The sequence below is a fragment of the Gambusia affinis genome, linkage group LG02 (genome assembly GCF_019740435.1).
Source record: "Gambusia affinis linkage group LG02, SWU_Gaff_1.0, whole genome shotgun sequence".
NCBI lineage: Eukaryota > Metazoa > Chordata > Actinopteri > Cyprinodontiformes > Poeciliidae > Gambusia > Gambusia affinis.
Genome location: NC_057869.1, coordinates 12,257,178 through 12,277,639, shown reverse-complemented (window position 1 = coordinate 12,277,639; position 20,462 = coordinate 12,257,178). Strand labels below are relative to the sequence as shown.

The 20,462-nt window shown below is 38.1% G+C and overlaps 2 protein-coding genes across 3 annotated transcripts; one reads left to right on the top strand and one right to left on the bottom strand.

Annotated features, from left to right (window-relative positions):
* Positions 1 to 902: 902 nt before the first annotated feature.
* On the bottom strand, positions 903 to 3,074 carry mis12 (MIS12 kinetochore complex component). The gene is made up of 2 exons (XM_044136239.1): positions 2,618 to 3,074; positions 903 to 1,486 (listed from the first exon to the last, which is right to left on the bottom strand). The coding sequence occupies exons 1-2, from the start codon at positions 3,029 to 3,031 to the stop codon at positions 1,187 to 1,189; spliced, it is 714 nt and encodes a 237-aa protein (XP_043992174.1). The 5' UTR covers positions 3,032 to 3,074; the 3' UTR covers positions 903 to 1,186.
* An 824-nt stretch (positions 3,075 to 3,898) lies between these two features.
* Positions 3,899 to 16,689, top strand: ppm1g (protein phosphatase, Mg2+/Mn2+ dependent, 1G). Of its 2 annotated transcripts, none has more exons than XM_044136219.1 (14): positions 3,899 to 4,110; positions 4,368 to 4,496; positions 6,692 to 6,761; positions 7,501 to 7,586; positions 8,576 to 8,705; positions 8,789 to 8,903; positions 8,989 to 9,179; positions 10,657 to 10,841; positions 10,938 to 11,063; positions 12,192 to 12,294; positions 13,421 to 13,552; positions 13,664 to 13,793; positions 13,875 to 13,974; positions 15,169 to 16,689. In XM_044136219.1, the coding sequence occupies exons 2-14, from the start codon at positions 4,386 to 4,388 to the stop codon at positions 15,352 to 15,354; spliced, it is 1,665 nt and encodes a 554-aa protein (XP_043992154.1). In that variant the 5' UTR covers positions 3,899 to 4,110; positions 4,368 to 4,385; the 3' UTR covers positions 15,355 to 16,689. The 2 variants fall into 2 exon arrangements, with proteins under 2 accessions (XP_043992154.1, XP_043992164.1); XM_044136229.1 differs by having other exon boundaries at positions 3,959 to 4,110; positions 8,992 to 9,179.
* Positions 16,690 to 20,462: the final 3,773 nt, after the last annotated feature.

Below are 20,462 nucleotides of genomic sequence, written 5' to 3'. Positions count from 1 at the left end.
CTAGCTTTACCGCGGTGAAGTGAGAGACTGGAGTATTGAACAGAACGACTGGACCTGTTTTCCAAAGTTGTTTTTGCCAGTTTATTCATGGCCTCTACTTGTTCGAGTCAAGCTAATTTGTCTGTGAACGTAGCACACCTGGTTGGGTTACATGGAGGCGGTATTTACAAAGGTTTTAAATAGCTAGCTTAGAAACTGACCCATACTTCCTCCCTCCTGACGTCTTGATCAAATTACCATTTTTGTCTGAATTCACACCACGATTTATATAATTAAGTCATAAACGGGGCAGACTTAAAAACGTACATAAGACGAGATGCAAACCAGTTTTTTCTATGCATGCTAGGCTACATAAAGGTGCGGAACTGTCTCCATAGTTACTATTGGTTAGCCGTGTACCTTCTCCATAGTGCGATATTTGATATCTTTGCAAACATACTTTTAAACGCTAATCTTACCTTGTAAAAAAGTGTTCACTGCAGATCCGCGGTTACGCCGAGGGCTGCCAGTCATTTATCATTAACGGCTGCTATCCGTCACCGTCATATTTTTCTTCATTAAAAGTTATAAAATGACAAGTTTGGTTTGCATCCTTGTCTTTTTCAGCACCCGACCGCGCGTCTGCCTATGACCATTTTTAGAGTGAAATCAATAGAAGCGATATTAGGAGACAGATCTGTTTTCAGACTAGTTTTAAGGGAGATCAGGTTGTTTTAACGTCCAACTTGACGGAGTGGGCGGCGTTCTGGAGAGCGTGACGTCACGTGCAAAGGATCGATAATTATGTCGCACTGAATCAATGGTGTATGAAAAAAAAAATGCAATTAAATAATAAATTGTTAAAGGAGACGGCTGTAAACCAGTTTGTAAAATGTAAAGAAAAAATATTCAAATGATCAAAATCCAGTTTCTGACAGTCATTTCATTTATTTAACTACAAAATCCAAGTAATTACAACATATTGACTATTCTGCAACATTCTGGGTCAACTGGGAAAGTTCATTTATTTTACACAGATGCATTCCTCCAAGCTGAGTAATACATGGACACAGCGCCCCCTACTGGAGAACAATGGCATTTCTTGTTAAAAAAAATTGACTCAGAAATCAGTGAGCTTCTGCTTCTGTCATTTTATTGTGTACATGTATAACTCTCTAAACATTAAAAACATCCCCTCGACATTTTATTATTTACATTGCACCTCAGCTCTCAGCTCAGTGTTTTTGCTGTGGACCAGAACCTCATTGATGGCCTTCTGCAGTTTCTTTACGGACTGCATGACGAGGCGGAAGCTTTCCTGGAAGTTTCCGTTCCCTTCCTTCGCCCAGGCTGCCTGTGTCTCTCTGACCCAGGCCAGGATGTCATCCAGCTGCTGCTGCACCTGCCTCTGCTCTTCCAGCTCGGCCAGCAGAGCTTGTCTGGCACAAACCTCTGCCTCGTAGGCTCTGTGGAGGTCTTCCAGGGACGACTCGAGCTTCAGCACTTCCTGGATGGAGAAGCACCAACAGAGAAGGAAGATTTATCATGTATAAACAATTGAGACACAAAACAACTATAGATGTTGTCATCATTTGTTGCTGAACAAGGCATTAGATAAGACTAGAGCTGGGCAAAGTCGATTTTATCAATTAAAGTTTTGGTTTTTGAAGATGTAATTTTTGAAAAGCGTGGATTTTTTTCCTTACTAATGCACTTTTTGAGTTTTCATAAGTCAGAGTGATGTCAGCATGCACAGGGCCGCCATCTTGTCAAGTTTGTCAAGTATGTTTTAAAGCTTTTATTTTAAATTTAGGTCAACTCTACAATGGAATATTATGACCAGGCCAAAATGATTGATATGTTACAAGACTAATATTTTATCTTTTAACACATCAGTATCAAATTATTATCAGTAGCATGATTTTAAATGATCACACAAGCAACTATTTCAAAGAAATAGCCACATGAATTGAGCTGATTATGTCAGATCATGTTATCTAATGTTTGTTCTCATAAGAAAAACATCTTGTTTGACAACAACAAACCTTCACACACAGCCAGAGCTGCGATTAAATGGTTTTATATTTTTCAAAACAACCCAAAAGCAAGACTAAACCTATTAATAGCATAAAGTCACAATAAACTAACAAAATATGAAAAGTATTTATCTAAATTAGTCCAACTTAGACAATGATAGATATTGTAGACAATATTGTTGTTGAGATAAATGATACTATTGTTGCTTTAAGATATTTTTTAGTAATATAGCAATGATAGCTTAACGATACAAGAGAACACATTCTCAGAAATCAATAATCTTTAAATTCAAGTCAACATTTAATACTGGAACTGGAAGACTTTTAAATATTAAAAATCAATAAAGAAAACAACAGAAACAACAAATAAAAGGAATTATGAAGTTTCTGTAAACAAAATTGTCCTTCAAAAAAAGGTCTAATTCACCAGACTGATAACTTATGTCATCTAATTTTTGGCAAAGTGAAAAACGATAAATCATGCAAAAGGAAATTACTGAGCTGGTTTCAATCATGCGATTAATCGACTTATTGCGACAGGCCTACTCCCATTCACAGTTGTGAGACAGAGACGGTATTTATTAACCATTCCCTCCGCTCACCTGTACATCCTGGGGGTATTTCTCATGGGGTTGGTCCTCGGGCAGCAGGACATTCGGTGGTATGGTGAAACATCGGCTCATTAGCAGCGCCTCCATCCGCTCCGACAGCTGCTTGAAGCGTTTCTCCAGGAACTGCTGCAGCTGGCGGGTGCACTCTCTGGCCCGGGACCGGAGCAGCTCCTCGGGCACATCCGTCCCGCTCTTCCCCAGCTCCCTGACACACACCTTCTCCACCAAGGCTAAAATGTCGCACAGGCTTTCATGGAAGGAGCTGTATATCCGAACCATGCAGGTCTGAGGGGTGAAGTTGAAAAACTGCGTTTCGTAGAGTTTTAGTGCCGAAGAAGAGAAGCGGTCACTTTCTTCCTCGTCTGCCCCGACAGTTTTCATATCTGACTCCGTTTCCCGCGCCATATTGAACTAGAGACGCTTCTTCTTCTGCTTCTTCTTCTTCTTCTTTAAACTTTAACGGCAGTTTACATCCATTATTGTTGCACTACTGCCATCTGTTGATTCCCCAAATTCTCCTAATGAGCTCAGTATTTTTAAATAACGAAAAATCTTCTCTTTCCCCTCATTACTATTTATCTGATCAACCACATTCTCAAATTTCAATCCCCTATTAAAACCTATTTCGTTTTCAGTAATCTTCTTTGATTCTCATATTTCCTACAACTACTAAAAACATGTTCCAGTATCACACCAATTACATAAACCAGTAAGATGTTTCCCCATCTTAAAAAGAGTGCCATTCAAAAAACTTTGACCAGTTTTTATTTTATTTATAATTATCTCCTCCCTCTTGTTTATTCCTCTAATCCTTAAAATATCAACTATATTTTGTATCCTATAAATGCCTTCCATTCATTTCACTCCCACCTTATTTTTCATAACTTATTACTTTCTTTCCAAACTATACTTTTGCCTTTAGATTTAGATAATTTTACTGATTTGATTTGATTTGATTTGATTAAATTCAGAAATATTCTAGAAAAACAAGGAAATTTTAGAGTTTGAAAAGTCAAAAATGCCTATGTTTTTTTCTAGAAACTTTCTTAGATTAATCTCAAAATACCTGAGTGTTTTCTAGCACATTTTTGACTTTGTACTCATCAATTTCCTTTTTTTTCTTGAAGAATTTCTGAGACAAATCTCAACATTTCAGAGATATTTTCTAGCACATTTTTATTTTTATTAATTTTATTAATTAAATTTACTCATTTTTCTATCGAAAATGATTCTAATACTGCATTATAATTTATTAATAATTTCCAGGTTATTGCGTATTTTACAGTCAGTCCTGTAGGTGGCGGTAATGCGCCTTTCAAATGGTTTACCAACCAGCTCGAGGTGGACAGAAGAGGAAGTAAAAGTAGCAGTAGCAGAAGGAGAGGGAGGAGAAGACAGCGGCTTTTATCGTCACACGTGTAATAATTTCTATGTGAATCTACCCTCTTCACCTTTTATAAGCTAAACCTGCTCGGACAGAAAAGGTAGGTTTGCTGCGGCTCAGCGTGCCGCCTCTCGGAGGCTGCTGTCGGTTCCCGCTGGAAGTTGAGCCGGTTTGGCTGCTGTTAGCACCGAGCTGGTCCCTTTTTACTTTTTGTTGTGCTGTTGCTAACTGCAGCTAGCTGGTTAGCGGGGGTAACCTGCGGAGCTGCTCAAATGAGACCAAACTTCACCCGCTGATATTCCCGTGTCTTTATAAAAGGGACTAACATGTGCTGTCACCCTCTCTCCCGGTGGGAAGCCACTGTAGACGAACACCATGGGGGCATATCTGTCGCAGCCGAACACGTCCAAGACCTCCTCCGACGGCGGCAACACCAGCATGAGCTACGGCTTCTCTGCCATGCAGGGCTGGCGGGTCTCCATGGAGGTGAGACAGAATTTCAATCACCCCTCAGCCATCATGGTAGCTCGTTCACTGAACGATGAGAAATCTGCCTTCAGTGATTTAAAAAACCAGCGCATCAAAAACATGTTAAACGCCTGTTTGATTATATCGAGGAGAGGTGTTTTAAAATAAACCCAGGAAAACAGCATTCATGCTGACGTTTCACTAAACCATCTGACTTCGTGTGACATCCCATCCTCTTAATATCCTCCGTTAACCGGCATTCATGGACTTCAGTCATTCCTGTAACTGGGCTCCATCTATCAGACATGAAACACTAATTATTGGGTTATCTTTACATGCCAACTTACATTTAAAAGAATATTGTTGGTAGAATAAAGCAAAAATATCTGTATATCATTTAATTACGTCAAACAAGTTGTTTGAATCTTGAATTTTGCATTTGCAAACATAATTCTCAAAATTAATTAATTTATAGCATAAGAGATGCATTTAAAAACATACTTCCACTCTGGAGTTGCCCAAGGTGAGAGGTGTCGGGCAGGAGTGAACCATTCCTAAAAGTATTTTATTGTCAAATATTAATGAATCACATACACTTAACATATTATAAAATCACCAACCTGTCTGAAGTGTTTAAAATACCTCACAGGGTTTTCCCCAGTGTATTATGAGCCTGGGAGGCCACCAGACTTTACTTTCCCCCCACCAGGCTTAGCATTACTTATTTAAGTCTTTTTAAAAGGTTTGCATTCTTTAAGACTTTATAGTTGGTGTTAAGGTGTTAATCTTTCAATAACACATAATTATCAAGTGATATTTTGAAAATTTCTGTCAACTTTAAACATTCCTTTACTCAAAAAAACTTTTTTTTTTTGAGTTGAATGAATGACTGTACTAGCACCCAACCACCAGCCAGTACTAGCACAGTGATACATGATTGTTTACTCAATCATGGGGCATTTTGCACTTGTTCCATCACTTTCTATGTATTACAGTGAGCATAAATTTAGGTGGAAATGCCAGTTCTTTCATCGCATCACCATCTGTAGGTGTGCAATGTAAGAGGAAATTGATCCATACTTGCTCATGGACCCCCATCTAGCATAACACTGTTAGGCTGAATGAGCTCCTTTGTTTGGGTTGTCCTTCACAAAGAATGTTATAATGTTTCCCCATATTGAGCACATTTTGCTCTTTCCTGTTCTTGTGGTATGCAGAGAAAACGTAAGGAAAACGTTACAATGGAAGAGAGCGTGTATTTAATGAATCACATGGAGCAAGGGCTGGCAAAACAAAGATATGAACCTAAGAGTTGTGCAACTAGGTGAGCTGCACTCTTGCTGCAGTTATCCTACACATCTTTGTGCAAAGGAAAATTATTGTTGACGCTCCAGTCAAAATTAATTCAGACGCATGTTTTTCTTTAGACATTTTTACCATTCGATGACTTCATATTAGTTGTAAAAAAAAAAATGCAATCATCATGCAATGTTTGTATTCTTTTGGTCAGAATCTCATTGCTCATTGATTTATTGCCAATCAAATGTTGGGAAGGAGAGAAAAGGGTTTTCTTTAGTGTGGAGGAAAATTTAGCAGAGGCAATGCTCACTTTAAATCTGGGGCAGCTGTTCAGATCAAAATAAAATTAACTGTTGACGACAAATAAGTAAAAGAAAATATAGAAACCAGAGATGACCAGAAACTTCTCCCTTAAATTGTTATGAATGACCAGATTAAATCAGCCTGAAGGAAAATGATATTCATCTTCATTTGCAACAACCTGAGGCATTTCAAGCAAGAAACAACGCAAACAAATCCAAGAAAAAATAAAATGAAAACTGCAGAAACTTGATATTTTCATGGACTTGTTCCGCCAATGCCTGAATTTTCACACACATTTATTTGTATCCAGGTTAATTTAGTAGCTCCACATTCCCAATTTATATTTTATACACTTTTACCTAAACCATTGGGTATCTGAGGGGCTTTCTTTTGGTTTTTTGTTAAAAACAATTTATGATTTAAAGAGATAAATTTTATATAATTTTTATATTTATTTCTGAAGGTTTATGAAATGGAGATTCAGTCTTAAACTATTATCTCTGTTTTTGTTTTTATTATTTACAAAATGAATTTGTCACTTCTGAAGATAAAACTGGCCACGTTTTCCCACCAGCCTTTTGTTGATGTTTTGATTCATTTCATTTTTTCAGGACGCTCACAACTGCATTCCAGACTTCGATGAAGAGACGGCCATGTTTGCTGTGTATGATGGCCATGGAGGTAATTAAATTTAAGCATTGTTTTTTTTAAGTGAAATTGAAGTTCCTCTAAAAGAGTTTGGACTCTGGTTTAAAATTTTTCCAGATGTAGATTATTTATATTTATAATCCAATATGTTCTTCTAATGACACAATCCTTACAGATCACATCTTAGTTTGCTTCATTTTGAATGCGGCTACATTTTCTATTTAATTTATGAAGTTGCTGCTTTATTGATGTTGGTTAGTTGTGTATTTGTTTTAATTTGTGAATGTTGTTTGGATAACTTCTACAGGCATGTTTTCATCTCAAATGTGACGCACAATAAACCATCTTTATACCATTGAGTTATTAATTTTTTAAAATCTTGTTTATGGAAACCGCAGGTGCTGCAGATGCTTCAGGTTTTATTCATGTGACAAAGATTCATCTTTAGACCAAACAGTATAGAAGTGTTATGCGTTTTCTAATTTACAGCTAGTTTTCACTTCCCAGGCCACTGTAAAAATATTTGGTGTGAATTTATACATAATAAATGTTTTTACTATTTGAAACAAAGAAATCTGAAGAAGTGTTGTTCTAAAATGGAATTGGGGAAACTCTTGCAAATGTTATTGTCTGATAAGCAAACTTTGTTTTAGTCAGTTTACTTTATGACAGCTCAGTTGTTTTTCTGTAGTTTCCATGGCGATCTGCTTTGTTTGCTTTACATGCCGCTCTACTATCCTGAGGGTTTATATCGCTTGCTGCTGTCATTTAGGTGAAGAGGTGGCTCTGTATTGTTCAAAGTATCTTCCTGACATCATCAAGGAGCAGAGGACGTACAAAGACGGGAAGCTGCAGAAGGTGAGGCGCTGATAAATTGGAAACTAATTCAAAAGTTGTTTTAATTTCAAATAAGAACTCAGATCCCTTCGTCGCACACAGAATGAGTTTGGAGAGTTAAAAACTTGACTTTTTAATCCAGGGTTTGTACGGGTCCTTAAAATACTTGAAAATGCTTAAAGATTAGTTATTGTAAATGTTTGATATTTAAACTGTTACTGTTTTCTAACAAAGTGCAATCTCACGCTTGATTAAATCTTAAAGCTTGAAAACATTAGGTATTTTTATAAATCTAATAGACACATTTTTTCTCACAGTCTGAAGTTAAATCAGATTAAAGTTCCCTTATTCAGAGAATTACCAAAATTATTTCTATTTGCTAAATACCAAATAACTTAATGAGAACATTTTTAGAGATTTTTTTAAGCATTTAATTTGAACATGAAAGTTGTTTACCTTTACTTGATTATTTTGGAATATTTTATTGTAATTAATATTTGAGTCAATAACTTACTGATCTGTGTAACTGTTGGTTAATAATTCATACATTAAACAACGTTATTGAAATTGTGAAAAGAACGATCTCTTCCAACGCCCTCTGTGTTGCCAATGAAGAGATGCAAAAACAACCAATCAGAGCCAGGGGGAGGGTCTTAGCGCTGTCAATCAACATCTTGAATACGCTGCTAAATGTCCATACGTCGGACAAACAGCTCGCCGTTACAGAAAAATAGCGATGCTAACTAACCTTAGGATTCACAACAAGCTATGATAGGTGCAGCGTGGGAGAGAGGATGATTGACAGCAATAAGACCCGCCTCCTGGTTCTGATTGGTTGTTTCTAGATAGCACTGGTAGAAGAAGAGTTAAAATCAAAATGTTGCAAAAATCCAGCAGAATGTCTCTCATATGGTAACAAGTTTCAACAAATATGTTAAAAAACATTTTTATAACAAGAATGCTGCAGCTTTAAGGACATTTTCCAAAGCAGACATTATTCATGCTTACAGGCGCTGGAGGACGCATTTCTAGCCATTGATGGCAGAATAACCACAGAGGAGGTCATCAAGGAGCTGGTGCAGATCTCCGGTCGCCCCACCGAGGAGCCGCCGTCTGAGAAGGTGGCAGAGGAGGACGACTGTAAGCTCATAAAACCTCTGATGACTGAAAACGTGAAACATCAACACCGTTTGACTTTGTGACCCTGTTTCTCCTCATATCAGTGGACAACGAGGAGGCAGCGTTGCTCCATGAAGAGGCCACCATGACCATAGAGGAGCTGCTGGTCCGCTACGGCCAGAACCTCAACGCCGTCAAACACGCAGCAGCAGCCGCCAGGTACTCCAGAAACAACATTCACAGGTTTTACTGCAGCAGTGGAAGGGAGTCCCTGAAGTTCAGTGTTCTCCTCCATTTCCCTCAGCAGCACAGCTAAAAAGGCCTCCGCTCAGAACGCAGAGGTCTCGAAGGATAAAGGAGAAGATCCTGAGAAGAAAGGAGTGAACGGAGAGGTTAACGAGGAGGATGGTGATGGGAAAGTGAAGGAAGGAGCTGCATGTGGGTCCAAACTGAGAGCCTGTCGGAGAACAGGAGGCAGTGAGGGGAGCAGCTCAGGTAAAATTACATTCCTTCATTCATTCAGGGTTCATACGGGTCCTTGAAATCCTTGAAAATACTTGAATCTCAATGAGGTGTTTGTTTGGAAATGGCTTAATTTCTGTATGAAGTCCTTGAATGTGCTTGATATTCAAACTGCACAGTTTTAATAATAAATTGCAATCTGTTGCTTGATTAAACATGTTTTGATATTTTTATACACCTAATAAAAATGCACTTTTTTTCTTGCTTTCTGAAAGTAAATTAGACTTTTGTTTTAGAGAATTATCAAATTTATTTCACTTCGCTAAAATTCATAAAACCTCACAAGAAATTTTTATTAGACATTTTTTTGTAACTTACTTTGTATATTGAGTTTAAAAACTTAATTTGAACAGGAAAGTCATTTACATTAGCACAATTAGTGTGGATTGTTTAAATTTATTCTTAATAACTCTATGAGTTATTGATCTGTATGTTTGAATAAAGTTTGGCTCCTATTTTATATGTTAAAAAACATTTTTGAAATTAACATTAATTTTGTGAAATTAGTGTTTTATAGGGTGTGTGTGAGACATTTAATTTCCAAACATTTAATTTTATTTGAGTTTACCTTTTCCTTGATGTACCGGTAGATTATAAAATACAATTATAAGACATTATTAATAATGATAATATATTATATTATGTATAATCCTTCTATGTTCGTCTCATGTCCAGTAGTTTGACTTCATGACAAACATTCAGGTTTAGTGTATTTATTTAAACAAGAGGAAATCAAGTTGGTGGTTAACATCAGTCCATCAGCGTCTGCCTCTATACATTAAATAAAATACAATAAATAACTAAACAAACTACAGAACAATATCTCCCAATGAGCAGTTAGCAGCAGTTAACGTTTGTAAAATTAATCATAGCTAAAATGGACAAGATTAATAATGAAAACAATTAAAAACGTATACAAAACATGGCAAAGTTACTCTTGAAACACTGTATATTATTAAATTTGTCTAAAATATATCAAAATATAATATTTGTGACAAAAACAGCTGATTCTAATGTCAGTTTCAAACAGCAACAGAAAAAAGGGGGAGGAGCTGTCAGTTACCTGTTTCTATGGTAACCACCAACTGCCAAGAGCAGCGTAACTGAACTTAAAGCACCAATAAATGTCTGAAGAAACAACATGTTGACTAAACTAAATATAGTCAGAGAATAAATAAACAAATTTTGAGAAACTTCACTTCTTTAATGTTGTTCAAATAAAAACCTGTTGCATATATTATACTGGACTTATCAGCTTTTAGTTGATGATGAACGTTACTTAAAAAGGGACAACACCATTTGATGACAGATTTTAGCAAATGCTAATTCACATCTGCAGTTCATTTCTATTTTTTTTTTACCTCCAAAGTGTTTGAATTTTACTGTGAAAGTGTCCAGAGCTTTTCATAAAGTAGAGATTTATTCCTTCTTCTTCTTCACTTTGTTGCAGCTGAGAGCGGAGAGTCGGGAAGCTCCAACGGAGAGGAGAAAGCTGGGAAAGCAGAAGGAGACGCCGGGCCTTCCTGCTCCTCTGCGTCGTCAAAAGCTATCGGAGACTCAAAATCCAGATTCTTTGACGACAGTGAAGAGTCTGAGGAGGGAGAGGAGGAGGAGGAGGAGGGGAGTGACGAAGAGGTGAGAAGAGCGGACCAGAATAAACTGCGAATGTTCACACTGAATCACTTTGTTGAGCTTTGCTTCAACTTTTTCTGTTTTTCTGTTTCCTCTCAGGATGGGAGCGACGAGGAAGAAGCAGACACCAGTGAGCTGGAGGAAGAGGACACAGAGGAGGGAGAGGAAGACTCTGAGGATGAAGAGGAGGAGATGTGTCTACCAGGAATGGATGGAAAAGAAGAGGTCTGTAGAAACATTCGATATTTTGCTCTTAAATTTAAATATTTAGGTGGATTCATTACAGATACACAAAAACAGATTGGATAAACTTTGAGGAAGAGCTCATCCATTCATCTATGAAGAGTCTCAGTCTTCTGCACAGACAGATGTTGCTGCACACCTGCTACCTGATAAGTCCAAGCTGTGATGTTGACGTGTGAGGAGCTGCTGTCTCGTTACAACATGATGCACATCACAAAGAGTCAGAAAAAGATAGTGTTTCAGTTCAAGAGACGAGCAAAGCAGCAGAAAGCCACGTTGGAGGGATTTTTACTCATTCGATCCGTGCTGTTGGCTCATTTGCTCTGAAGAGATACTTACAGATTATCCTTAAAGGTTTATCTTTATTAATTAAAACACTACTTGTTATAAGATTACATGTTTCCTTAATTCTCTTGGTGAATAGCAATCATCATAAGAATTGTCACAATAAGCAGTAAATCAATTAAATGCATGACAAATGGAAGTAAGCTCAATAATTTTAGCTTGGACAACAGTCTTTAAAGAGACGCTCCCCTTTATTATTGTTGAAAAGCCGCCATTTTGAGAAACGGTGAAAACATTTGACACCTAGCACTTGGTTTGCACTACCTGCCTCTTTTGCTTGTTTTCCTTCTCTAAGCGAAATTATAATTTTTTAAAATGCTCTTTTCGTTACCATGGCTTCATTATCCATATTAATTATTATTGTTTTGGATATTTAAAATGTTTTCCAGTTTCAGTGTTAAATATTCTTTAGAAATTAAAGGGGTTTTATCTATAAGTGGGAATACTTGAAATTCATTATGAAGAAAAATCAACATGTAAATAAGTAAAGATTTTAGCTCGATAAATGTTAAATGAAATCATCCCTATTTGGATAAGAATAGTTTAAGAATGTTCTCCCAATCTTTATCAGTTGTAATTTAATCAAACCACATATCTGCTCCAGCTAAACCTGAATTACATGTTCTTCATATTTTCACTTTCTTTAAAAGCAGATTATTGAAGCTAAAAATCTGGTTTAAAATATTTAGATTCTAGTTGACTGGTTGAAATGTTTTTTGTTCTTGTATCTTTAACGGGTCGGCCCGTCCTCCATGTTTGTTTCAGCCCGGCTCGGACAGCGGCACCACGGCCGTTGTGGCTCTGATCCGAGGAAAGCAGCTGATCGTGGCCAACGCCGGCGACTCGCGCTGCGTTGTGTCTGAACGAGGTAAATCCTCTCTGCTTTTCAAGTGTCCATGTTGTAAAATGGCAGCAGGGAAGCAGGAGTGTGCGTTAAATGTAGCAACTTGAGCGTTGCCGCGGTGACCCTCGCCAACCCAACTGCTTCTATATTCTGGATTTTTCTTCATTTCTCCACTGATTTCTTCTTGTCTGAATGCTATTAGCTGATTTAGGTGTAAATGTGGAGGGATTGTAGCATAAAAATAGATTTTAAGATTACAAATTACACGCAAAGAGCCCTAACCCACATGGAAAACTGACTCCAACATCAGACTTAAAGGTATTGTAGTGATTTAAGGTGGTATTACAGAGATGATGGTTAACTGTAACAAACTTTTTCTGAAGAAAAGTTGGATAAGAATTCTGATAAATGTTTTAAATGGAATTTATTATGCAAAATTCACATTTTTGAGCCGTATTTTCCAGACTAAGAGGTGCACTTAAAAGCCTTTAATTTGGTCAGAAAACGACAGTATACCTTACAATACTGTAAGTATACCTTACAGTATAGTGCCTTACATATTGTTATGAAGTAAAACGGCGCCCTCTAGTGAAAATAATATGGATTGATTCTGGTTGTGCCTTAAAAAAAAGAACACCCAGAAGTTTTTTGTGCAATTAGTTTTTGGTGTCTAGAAAACGAGCTGCTCAAGTCAGCACTGTGCCATTGCTCAACAACCCCAGCCAAGCTCAGCCCCGTTACCTAGCAACCCAAGTGGAGTTCTAGCACATTTGATCAGTTGGTTTTACTGCTACACAAACTCTACAATGGCTGCTGAGAAAGTCAAGTGTTTGGTTGTTGACTTACCACCCAGAAACCATTTGCCGCTTTATTTTTCTTAACATTGTTTTTTTGTTAAAGCCATTTTCATGTGCAAATGGAAATAACTTCAAGTATAAACATTGAGTTGGGACCAGCAGCAGCTTATTTGGATTTAAAGAGACAAGACGTCCTAAAACAACTCAATCTGAGAGGAGCTCAAAACAGGCAGAACTGAGCATAATCTAAGAATGATTTTGTGCAAAAATGTAATGAACATGTTTTGCATAGGCCATAACCTTCCAGCTGCGTGGTATGAAATAAAAAGAGCTGTGTGTCTCTGCCTCTGCAGGCAAAGCAGTGGACATGTCCTACGACCACAAGCCAGAGGACGAGGTGGAGCTGACCCGCATCAAGAACGCTGGAGGGAAGGTGACCATGGACGGACGGGTCAACGGAGGACTGAACCTCTCCAGAGCCATCGGTGTGAAGCTTTCAGATTCAACTCTGAAATTAATTCAACTCTTCTCAAACTTGCTTTTGGCACCTACAACGAGCGAGTTGGTCAATGCAGATTCTTCACATTGACTTTCAGGCGACCACTTCTATAAGAGGAACAAGTCGCTGCCGCCAGAGGACCAGATGATCTCTGCCATGCCCGACGTCAAAGTTCTGACACTGAACGAAGATCACGACTTCATGGTCATCGCCTGCGACGGCATCTGGTGCGTCAAACGTTACAGATGTGTCTTATAGTGAAAACCTGCTTGGAGGAGGGTCTTTAAGGGCGTTTTCTGTGACTGCAGGAATGTGTTGAGCAGTCAGGAGGTGGTGGACTTCATCAGTGAGAGGATCAAACCCGACCAGGACGGAAAAACCCGAGCCCTGTCCTCCATCGTGGAAGAGGTGAGAGCTCCTCACCAACAATTATTTAATCCCTTAGATTAGATTTTTTTAAATTGGCACAATTTCTCATTTAACAACTTTAAATATTTGCATCTTGAATAAAATGATTCAATTCAGAAACTATTTTAAAATCACAAAACAATGTCTTTATTCAGACTCGGATTCTGTTTAAATTATGTGACCCGATATGAAACAAATGAAACATTAATTTAAAACAGTTAATGTTCCACACTGTATCAAAATCAATAAATCTACGCTGAAACAAAAATAGGCATGTGCTTAAAGTTCTGTAGCTTAAATGACCAGTTTTGGGTCAGTTCAGCCGTCTGTCAAAGAATTATTAAAAATATGAGCAGACTGGCGACCTGTCCAGGGTGACCCCGCCTCTCGCCCAGAACGTAGCTGGAGATGGACAGCAGCACCTCCTGACCCTGATAGGGACCAGGGTGTTAGAAAATGGATGGATGATAAGCAGATGGAAGGAGTTTACTTTTTTCTTCTTTTTTTGAGCATTTTGAATTGATTCAAAATTCCCAAAAGTAGGATTTGCAATTTTCTGTACAATCAATTTATATCCTGCATCATTTTTTAGAAAATGTATTAAAAAAATATAAAAGCCTAAAATGCATTAACAGATAGATTCTAATTTTTAAAGAAACACTCTGTTTTGTTTTGGGGTTTTTTTTTTACAGAAATTGAACCAAATGAAGTTAAAGTTTTGCCACTTTAGGAGCTTTGGGTAGAACAGATTTACAAAGATATTTTTTAAAAATCTTATGTAAAATGGTTTTGTTTTTTTACTTTGTCTTAATTACTACTCAGGGTTATTTTTTTAGCAAATAGTCTTTTTTCAGTTTTTATTTAATCTAATTAACAGTTATTCAACTATTAAATTAGTTAATGATTACTTTAATCAGCCTTAGGTTTTGAAATTTTTGTTATTTTTGCAGTTTTTGAATTATGCAAACATTGAACATTCAAAGATAAATAAAAAGTGTAGAAACCATGAAAATGTTCAATCATTTGGCTTTTCTTCTAGTATTTCTTGTTTTTATTACCATTATTATTTAATGAAAAACTCCGTCTCTCCTTTGTGTGAATTTCCTTAATTATTCCTTCCAGTCCAAAGGTGTTGATGTGTTTTGCTTTTGGTGCTGACCGGTTCTTCACATTGCTCATTTAAAACCCAAACAGCTCCTGGACCACTGCTTGGCGCCGGACACGTCTGGAGACGGAACGGGATGCGACAACATGACCTGCATGATCGTGACGTTCAGGGCACAGACTGACGACACGAAGAAGAGGAAGCTGCCGGAGGGCGCCGAGGAGGCCGAGCCGGAGGAGAACGGGAACGACAGCAAAAAGCCCAGAAGCGACTAAAGGAGGAGAGGAGCTGGTCTCACGCTACCACAGACGCATTCTGTACAAAATGAAATCCTTACCTCACCGACATGATTTCCTCCCCGACGCCACAGAGACCAACATCCGCTCCCCTGAGATCGTGTACTTTTGTTTTTTATCACTCGTGCTCTGTTCTGGGTGGATCTCCACATCGACTCGCCCTGCAGCCGTTTGGTTTTATCGGTTCAGACTCTTTCTCTGGCCAGCTCACCCTTCCTGCTTTAAGTAGCTTCAGTTTCCATGAATTTCTCAACTGAAGGCCGCAGTGCAAAGGGGATCCAGTCCACAGAAAGAAGATTATTTCTCGACGCTCCAGCCGCTTCCCTGATCGGTTTTGTTCAGACTCGCCTGCGTCTGATCGGTGTTTTGCTGTCAGACCTGGCGCTCTTTGTGGCGCTGCACCGTCCCAGTGGCGGGGAGTTTCCTGTAGCTGCTGTCAGTGAGTGAGGCGCATCGTGTTCCGACTTCGGGTCGTTCCGTGTCCGTCTGAATGTGTCGATTCCGTGTTCCGGGTTCCTCTCTCGTAAAATCCCAACCTGTGGCTCTGGTGTCGCTCATCACAAAGAGAGGAATGGATTATTTGCTCTTATCCTTCGTATATCTATCTTTCCATTTAAGCATCCATCATTCACTAATAATTTAGTTTTGTCTTGCTGATCTTGTAAAATGCCTTTTTCTCATTCCTGGTTTGTTTGTGTTGTTGAAAAGCCTGTAAATGTTCATGTGGGGAAAACGTCCACATGAACATTTTCATGTGGACATTTTGTCCACGTCGTTTTTGAAGCTCATGAAATTTCCACGGCAGGAAAACCGGATCGTCTTCAGCACCTTCCTTTGTTCCCACCTTTTAAGGATAATCTTTAGGACATGTATTTTAAGTAAAAAGGTTTTGTTTTTTTTGTTTTGTTTTTTGATGAAATCAGTTTTGTGGCGAATTTTAAAGAAGGATTTTCTTTTTCGTAAGCACATTCTGATAGAACCTTGCTGCTGGACTGTAGGAAGGAAGCACAAGGTTATTTTTCTGAGACGGAAACATTTTTGAAGTTCAGAGCACCGAGGCTGTAACTGTTATTATTTTTACTTTTTTTTTAGGTTTTCATTTTCAGAAGTCTGATTTAAATCGATGTGACTGTAAGTTTCTAGTGTACTCTCTTGTCAGCGTAACCTTTTTTCTGTACATAGGTTTTTCAATACTTGCAATCGAAGAAAGAAACGCTTTTTCTTTGTAATTGTGAGTCAGTGTGACATTTTGGTGCATACTCTTTTGACACCAGTATGTAAGTACATGCAAATAAATTTTTTTAAATAATCACATTTACTCTGTGTGTTTTATGAATGCCTGCAAAACACAGAACAAAAAAATAGCACATTTTTTAAAACCTAAAATCAAAAAAGGTTTAATTGGGAATTTTTTTCTGCACAACAAATTAAGCATGAAACAAAGCAACAAAATAAATGGGATGTATGTTTTGTAATGTGCGAATTATTACAGATCCAAAATTTCAAAAAGGGTTTCACATGTTTCCATTACTGAAAGAAAAGTAACCAGCTTATGAGTTTATTTTGAAGTTGAGTTTGTGTAAATGCTTGCAATTCGCTTTCCTAAAGAAACTGATTTTTAATGGTGTCATTACCTGGCAGCAGAGTATCTTTTATACAGCTCTGTAAAAAATTAAGAGGCCACTTTTCTCTAATTTTACTCTTTATAGGTAAATGTTTGAGTTAAATGAACATTGTTCTTTTATTCTATAAACTACTGACATGTCTCTGAAATTCCAAGCAAAAATTTAGTATTTGCAGAAAATGAGAAATGGTCAAAATAAGGACAAACGATGCAGAGCTTTCAGGCCTCAAATAATGCAAAGAAAACAAGTTTGTGTTCCTTTATAAATATGTTCATTTAACACTAATGTTTCAACTCGGGAAGAGTTCAGAAACCAATATTTGGAGGAATAACAAGGAGGTTTTCAATGGGGCTCAGTGCAGTGGACTCTATATTTTCCAGAACTGTGTATTCAAAAATGTGCTAATTGGATACAGCATATCAGTCATTGCTGAGGACTTTTCATTGTAGTTCCCAAAACACATTTTTAAAGTAAGTACGTCCTAAAATTGTTCTTGCATGACAAAAATCAATTGAGATGTCTTAATCCCTTCACTTCTGAAGTAAAATTCACCAAATATCACAATTTTTCTAACGTCCAGTTAGAGTTGCGCTATTAACACTAAATTCGTCTCAATAACAGTAAATAGAAAATTTGGGTCATTTGCATTTTTTTGTACCTTTTCTGTGTTTACATATGTACTTGTATTTAAAATATATATTTACTGCAGCTTTAGTCACCGGTGAGTTACTATGCCCCTTTTCCGCCACCAGGGGGCATCCCCGGCTTAAGCGTCTCCACTCTGCGCTCTGTTGACTGCTGTACCCAGATTGTCCACCAGATGGCGGTATAAAAACAAATCATTTAGTTCGTCCGTGAAACGTCAACATGTCGCTCTGAAGCGGGCAGAGCCTGTGGCATGAAGGGTGTAGAATCAGCAGGTTTCCACCCAGTTAGAGAGCAGCTGTGAACCAAACCAGTCACATCAAACCATTATGGACAAAACAAATCATGAGACTTACCCACTGGTCTACTACTTCCTGTTTCATCAGATATGTAACTATATCATAAAACCATGAGATGTTGGATACACTAACTCTGCTCCCTGAGGATCTCTGTCGCTGCAGGAACAATAGAAAACCAAACAGGAAGCATCCACTGTCCTTGGGATCTAAAAATGGCTCCCAACGCACCCCAACGCATTTCCTTTTACACGTCCTTTTGTTGGTTTTCAATGCACGGATGAGCAATTTTGTTGTTTCTGTGGCATTGTTCGTCCCGATTTATCCTAAAACAGAACTACGGATAAAACATAATCATTCTGATTCTGAGCCACTGCAGTGGTGAGTATTTTGGCCTAGGTTTCTGCTCCTTCCTGTGTAAGAAGGAAGGACAATTGGAGAGAAAACAGGAGTAAATATCTGCCAAAACAAAAGTTTCTGAGATCTTCTAGACAAAAAAACAAGAAAATTTCTGAGTTTGACTTTTGAAACTCAAAAATTTCAAAGTTTAAGAAATTTTTTTTAGATTAATTTTGAAACTTGAGTTTTTCTATCAAATTTTTTACTTGTCATACTCAAATTTCCTTGTTTTTTCTATTACATTTCTAAGATTAGTCGCAGTTGTGAGGCATTGTGTCAAAACCTTAATTAAACGTCTGCTGCACAAGTTACTCACGAGGTTGTTGCTAGGTAACCAAAGAGTGAGCAAGTTAGCTGATGCCACTTACCTAGTTTAGAGGTTTTGGTGACACCATGGAGTAATTTTAAAACTCATGGAGATTTGGCTTTTCAGATTGTGGCCCTAAGGCTCTGGAAATCTCTACTGCTATCATTGTGCTACAGGAACTCCACCAATCAGCAGCTAAAGATATTGAAATGCCCACAGGACTTTAACTGGGCTGCTGCATTTTATTGATTTGGTCATTACGTTCCTGAGCTCGAAGGAGTCTGGCCTTTTTTAAATTGAAGTGAATTCACTCAGGTAGATTTTCTACGGCCCACTCAGCGAGCAGAAGGAGAAGTTGTGAACGATGACGTCGATTTTCTGCGCTGTTTTAAAGTTGTAGTCTGTCTGTAGTTTTAGCAATATCACCAGAGGAAGTAAACAAAGCCGTTCAGTCTGTGTTGGCCACCCCACCCAAACAATGAGTTAACACGAACAATCGCCATGTTCAGATCGACACTACTCTCTTGGGGGTGGAGGATGGTTGTTCACAGCGCAGGCAATTTCCGGTAAGACTCATACCGTTGAACTGGCGCATTACGTCACGGCAAACGTTAGCGACTGGATAAAATTTAAAACTCAAGTAGCAATCGTTTAAAACGTATTAAGGACCTACAAACTCTTCCCATGAATAACAAGGTTCTGGTGGCTGCCTGCTATGGTTGTCAGTTACAAAGTTCACGAAGTTTTTTTTTTTTTTACCAGGCTAGCAGTTTTTATATTCTTGTTTTTATGTTTGTCTTTTTGAAGCAGATTTTATTGTCTGATATGTAAATAAATGTTACTTACTTTTCTATGGACAAACTCTAAAGAGGTCCAGCTGCGTGTGCAGAGGAATCTGTTCCCGTCTCCAGACTCTTAAACCTGAATGCTGGTCGGGCTGAACCGCAGGAGACCAAACTGGACCCGGAGTTGTTCCTATAACTCTGTGTGTTGTCTCGCCAGCGGGTCTCATATAGAAAGCTGGACCACAATAACAGGTTGTAGTTCAGACACTGAAGGCCTTCATCAAGACTTACAATCTTTTTCTGTCCTTCCTAAAAACTGTACTAACCCTGTTGCCCTCACTCAGCACGGGCGTCAGCAATGCTGCAACCAAGGCACAAGAAACACAAACTCATTCCTGTGGTCACACAAGGACAGACAAAGTACTGACTGGCATTAAGAAGAAGTTTGAGTCCACTCAGTTTCAATCTGGCTGAGTCCTTACTGTCGTGTTTGCATCATTTATGACTGCATGCTGTTTTCCGGTCCTGCATCATTTGGGATTTTCAGAGTCTAGGCATCTCAGGGTCAGCTTTGTTTTTATTTCTTATTGAACCAAATGTTTTCACAGGGTGATAGGTCAGGACAACCGGGAGGCTGTTTGGGCCCATGGATTGGATTGGCAGCTCCTCCCTCTACACATGAAATAAAATACAATAAATAACTCTGAACAAACTACAGAGCAGAATCTCCCAATGAGCAGTTTGCAGCAGTTAATTATAGACAATGGACAACATTAATAATGAAAACAATTAAAAACATATACAAAACATAGTGAAATTATTCTTTAAACACTGTATATTATTAAATTTGTTGAAAATATATGTTAAATATAATATTTGTGACAAAACAGAGCTGGCTATCAGTTACAAACAGCAACAGAATAAAAGGAGGAGGAGCCGTCAGTTATATGTTGCTATGGTAACCACCAACTGCCAAGCGGAGCGTAACAGAACTTAAAAGTTGGAAGTATAAACTTATGTTCCCACTCTG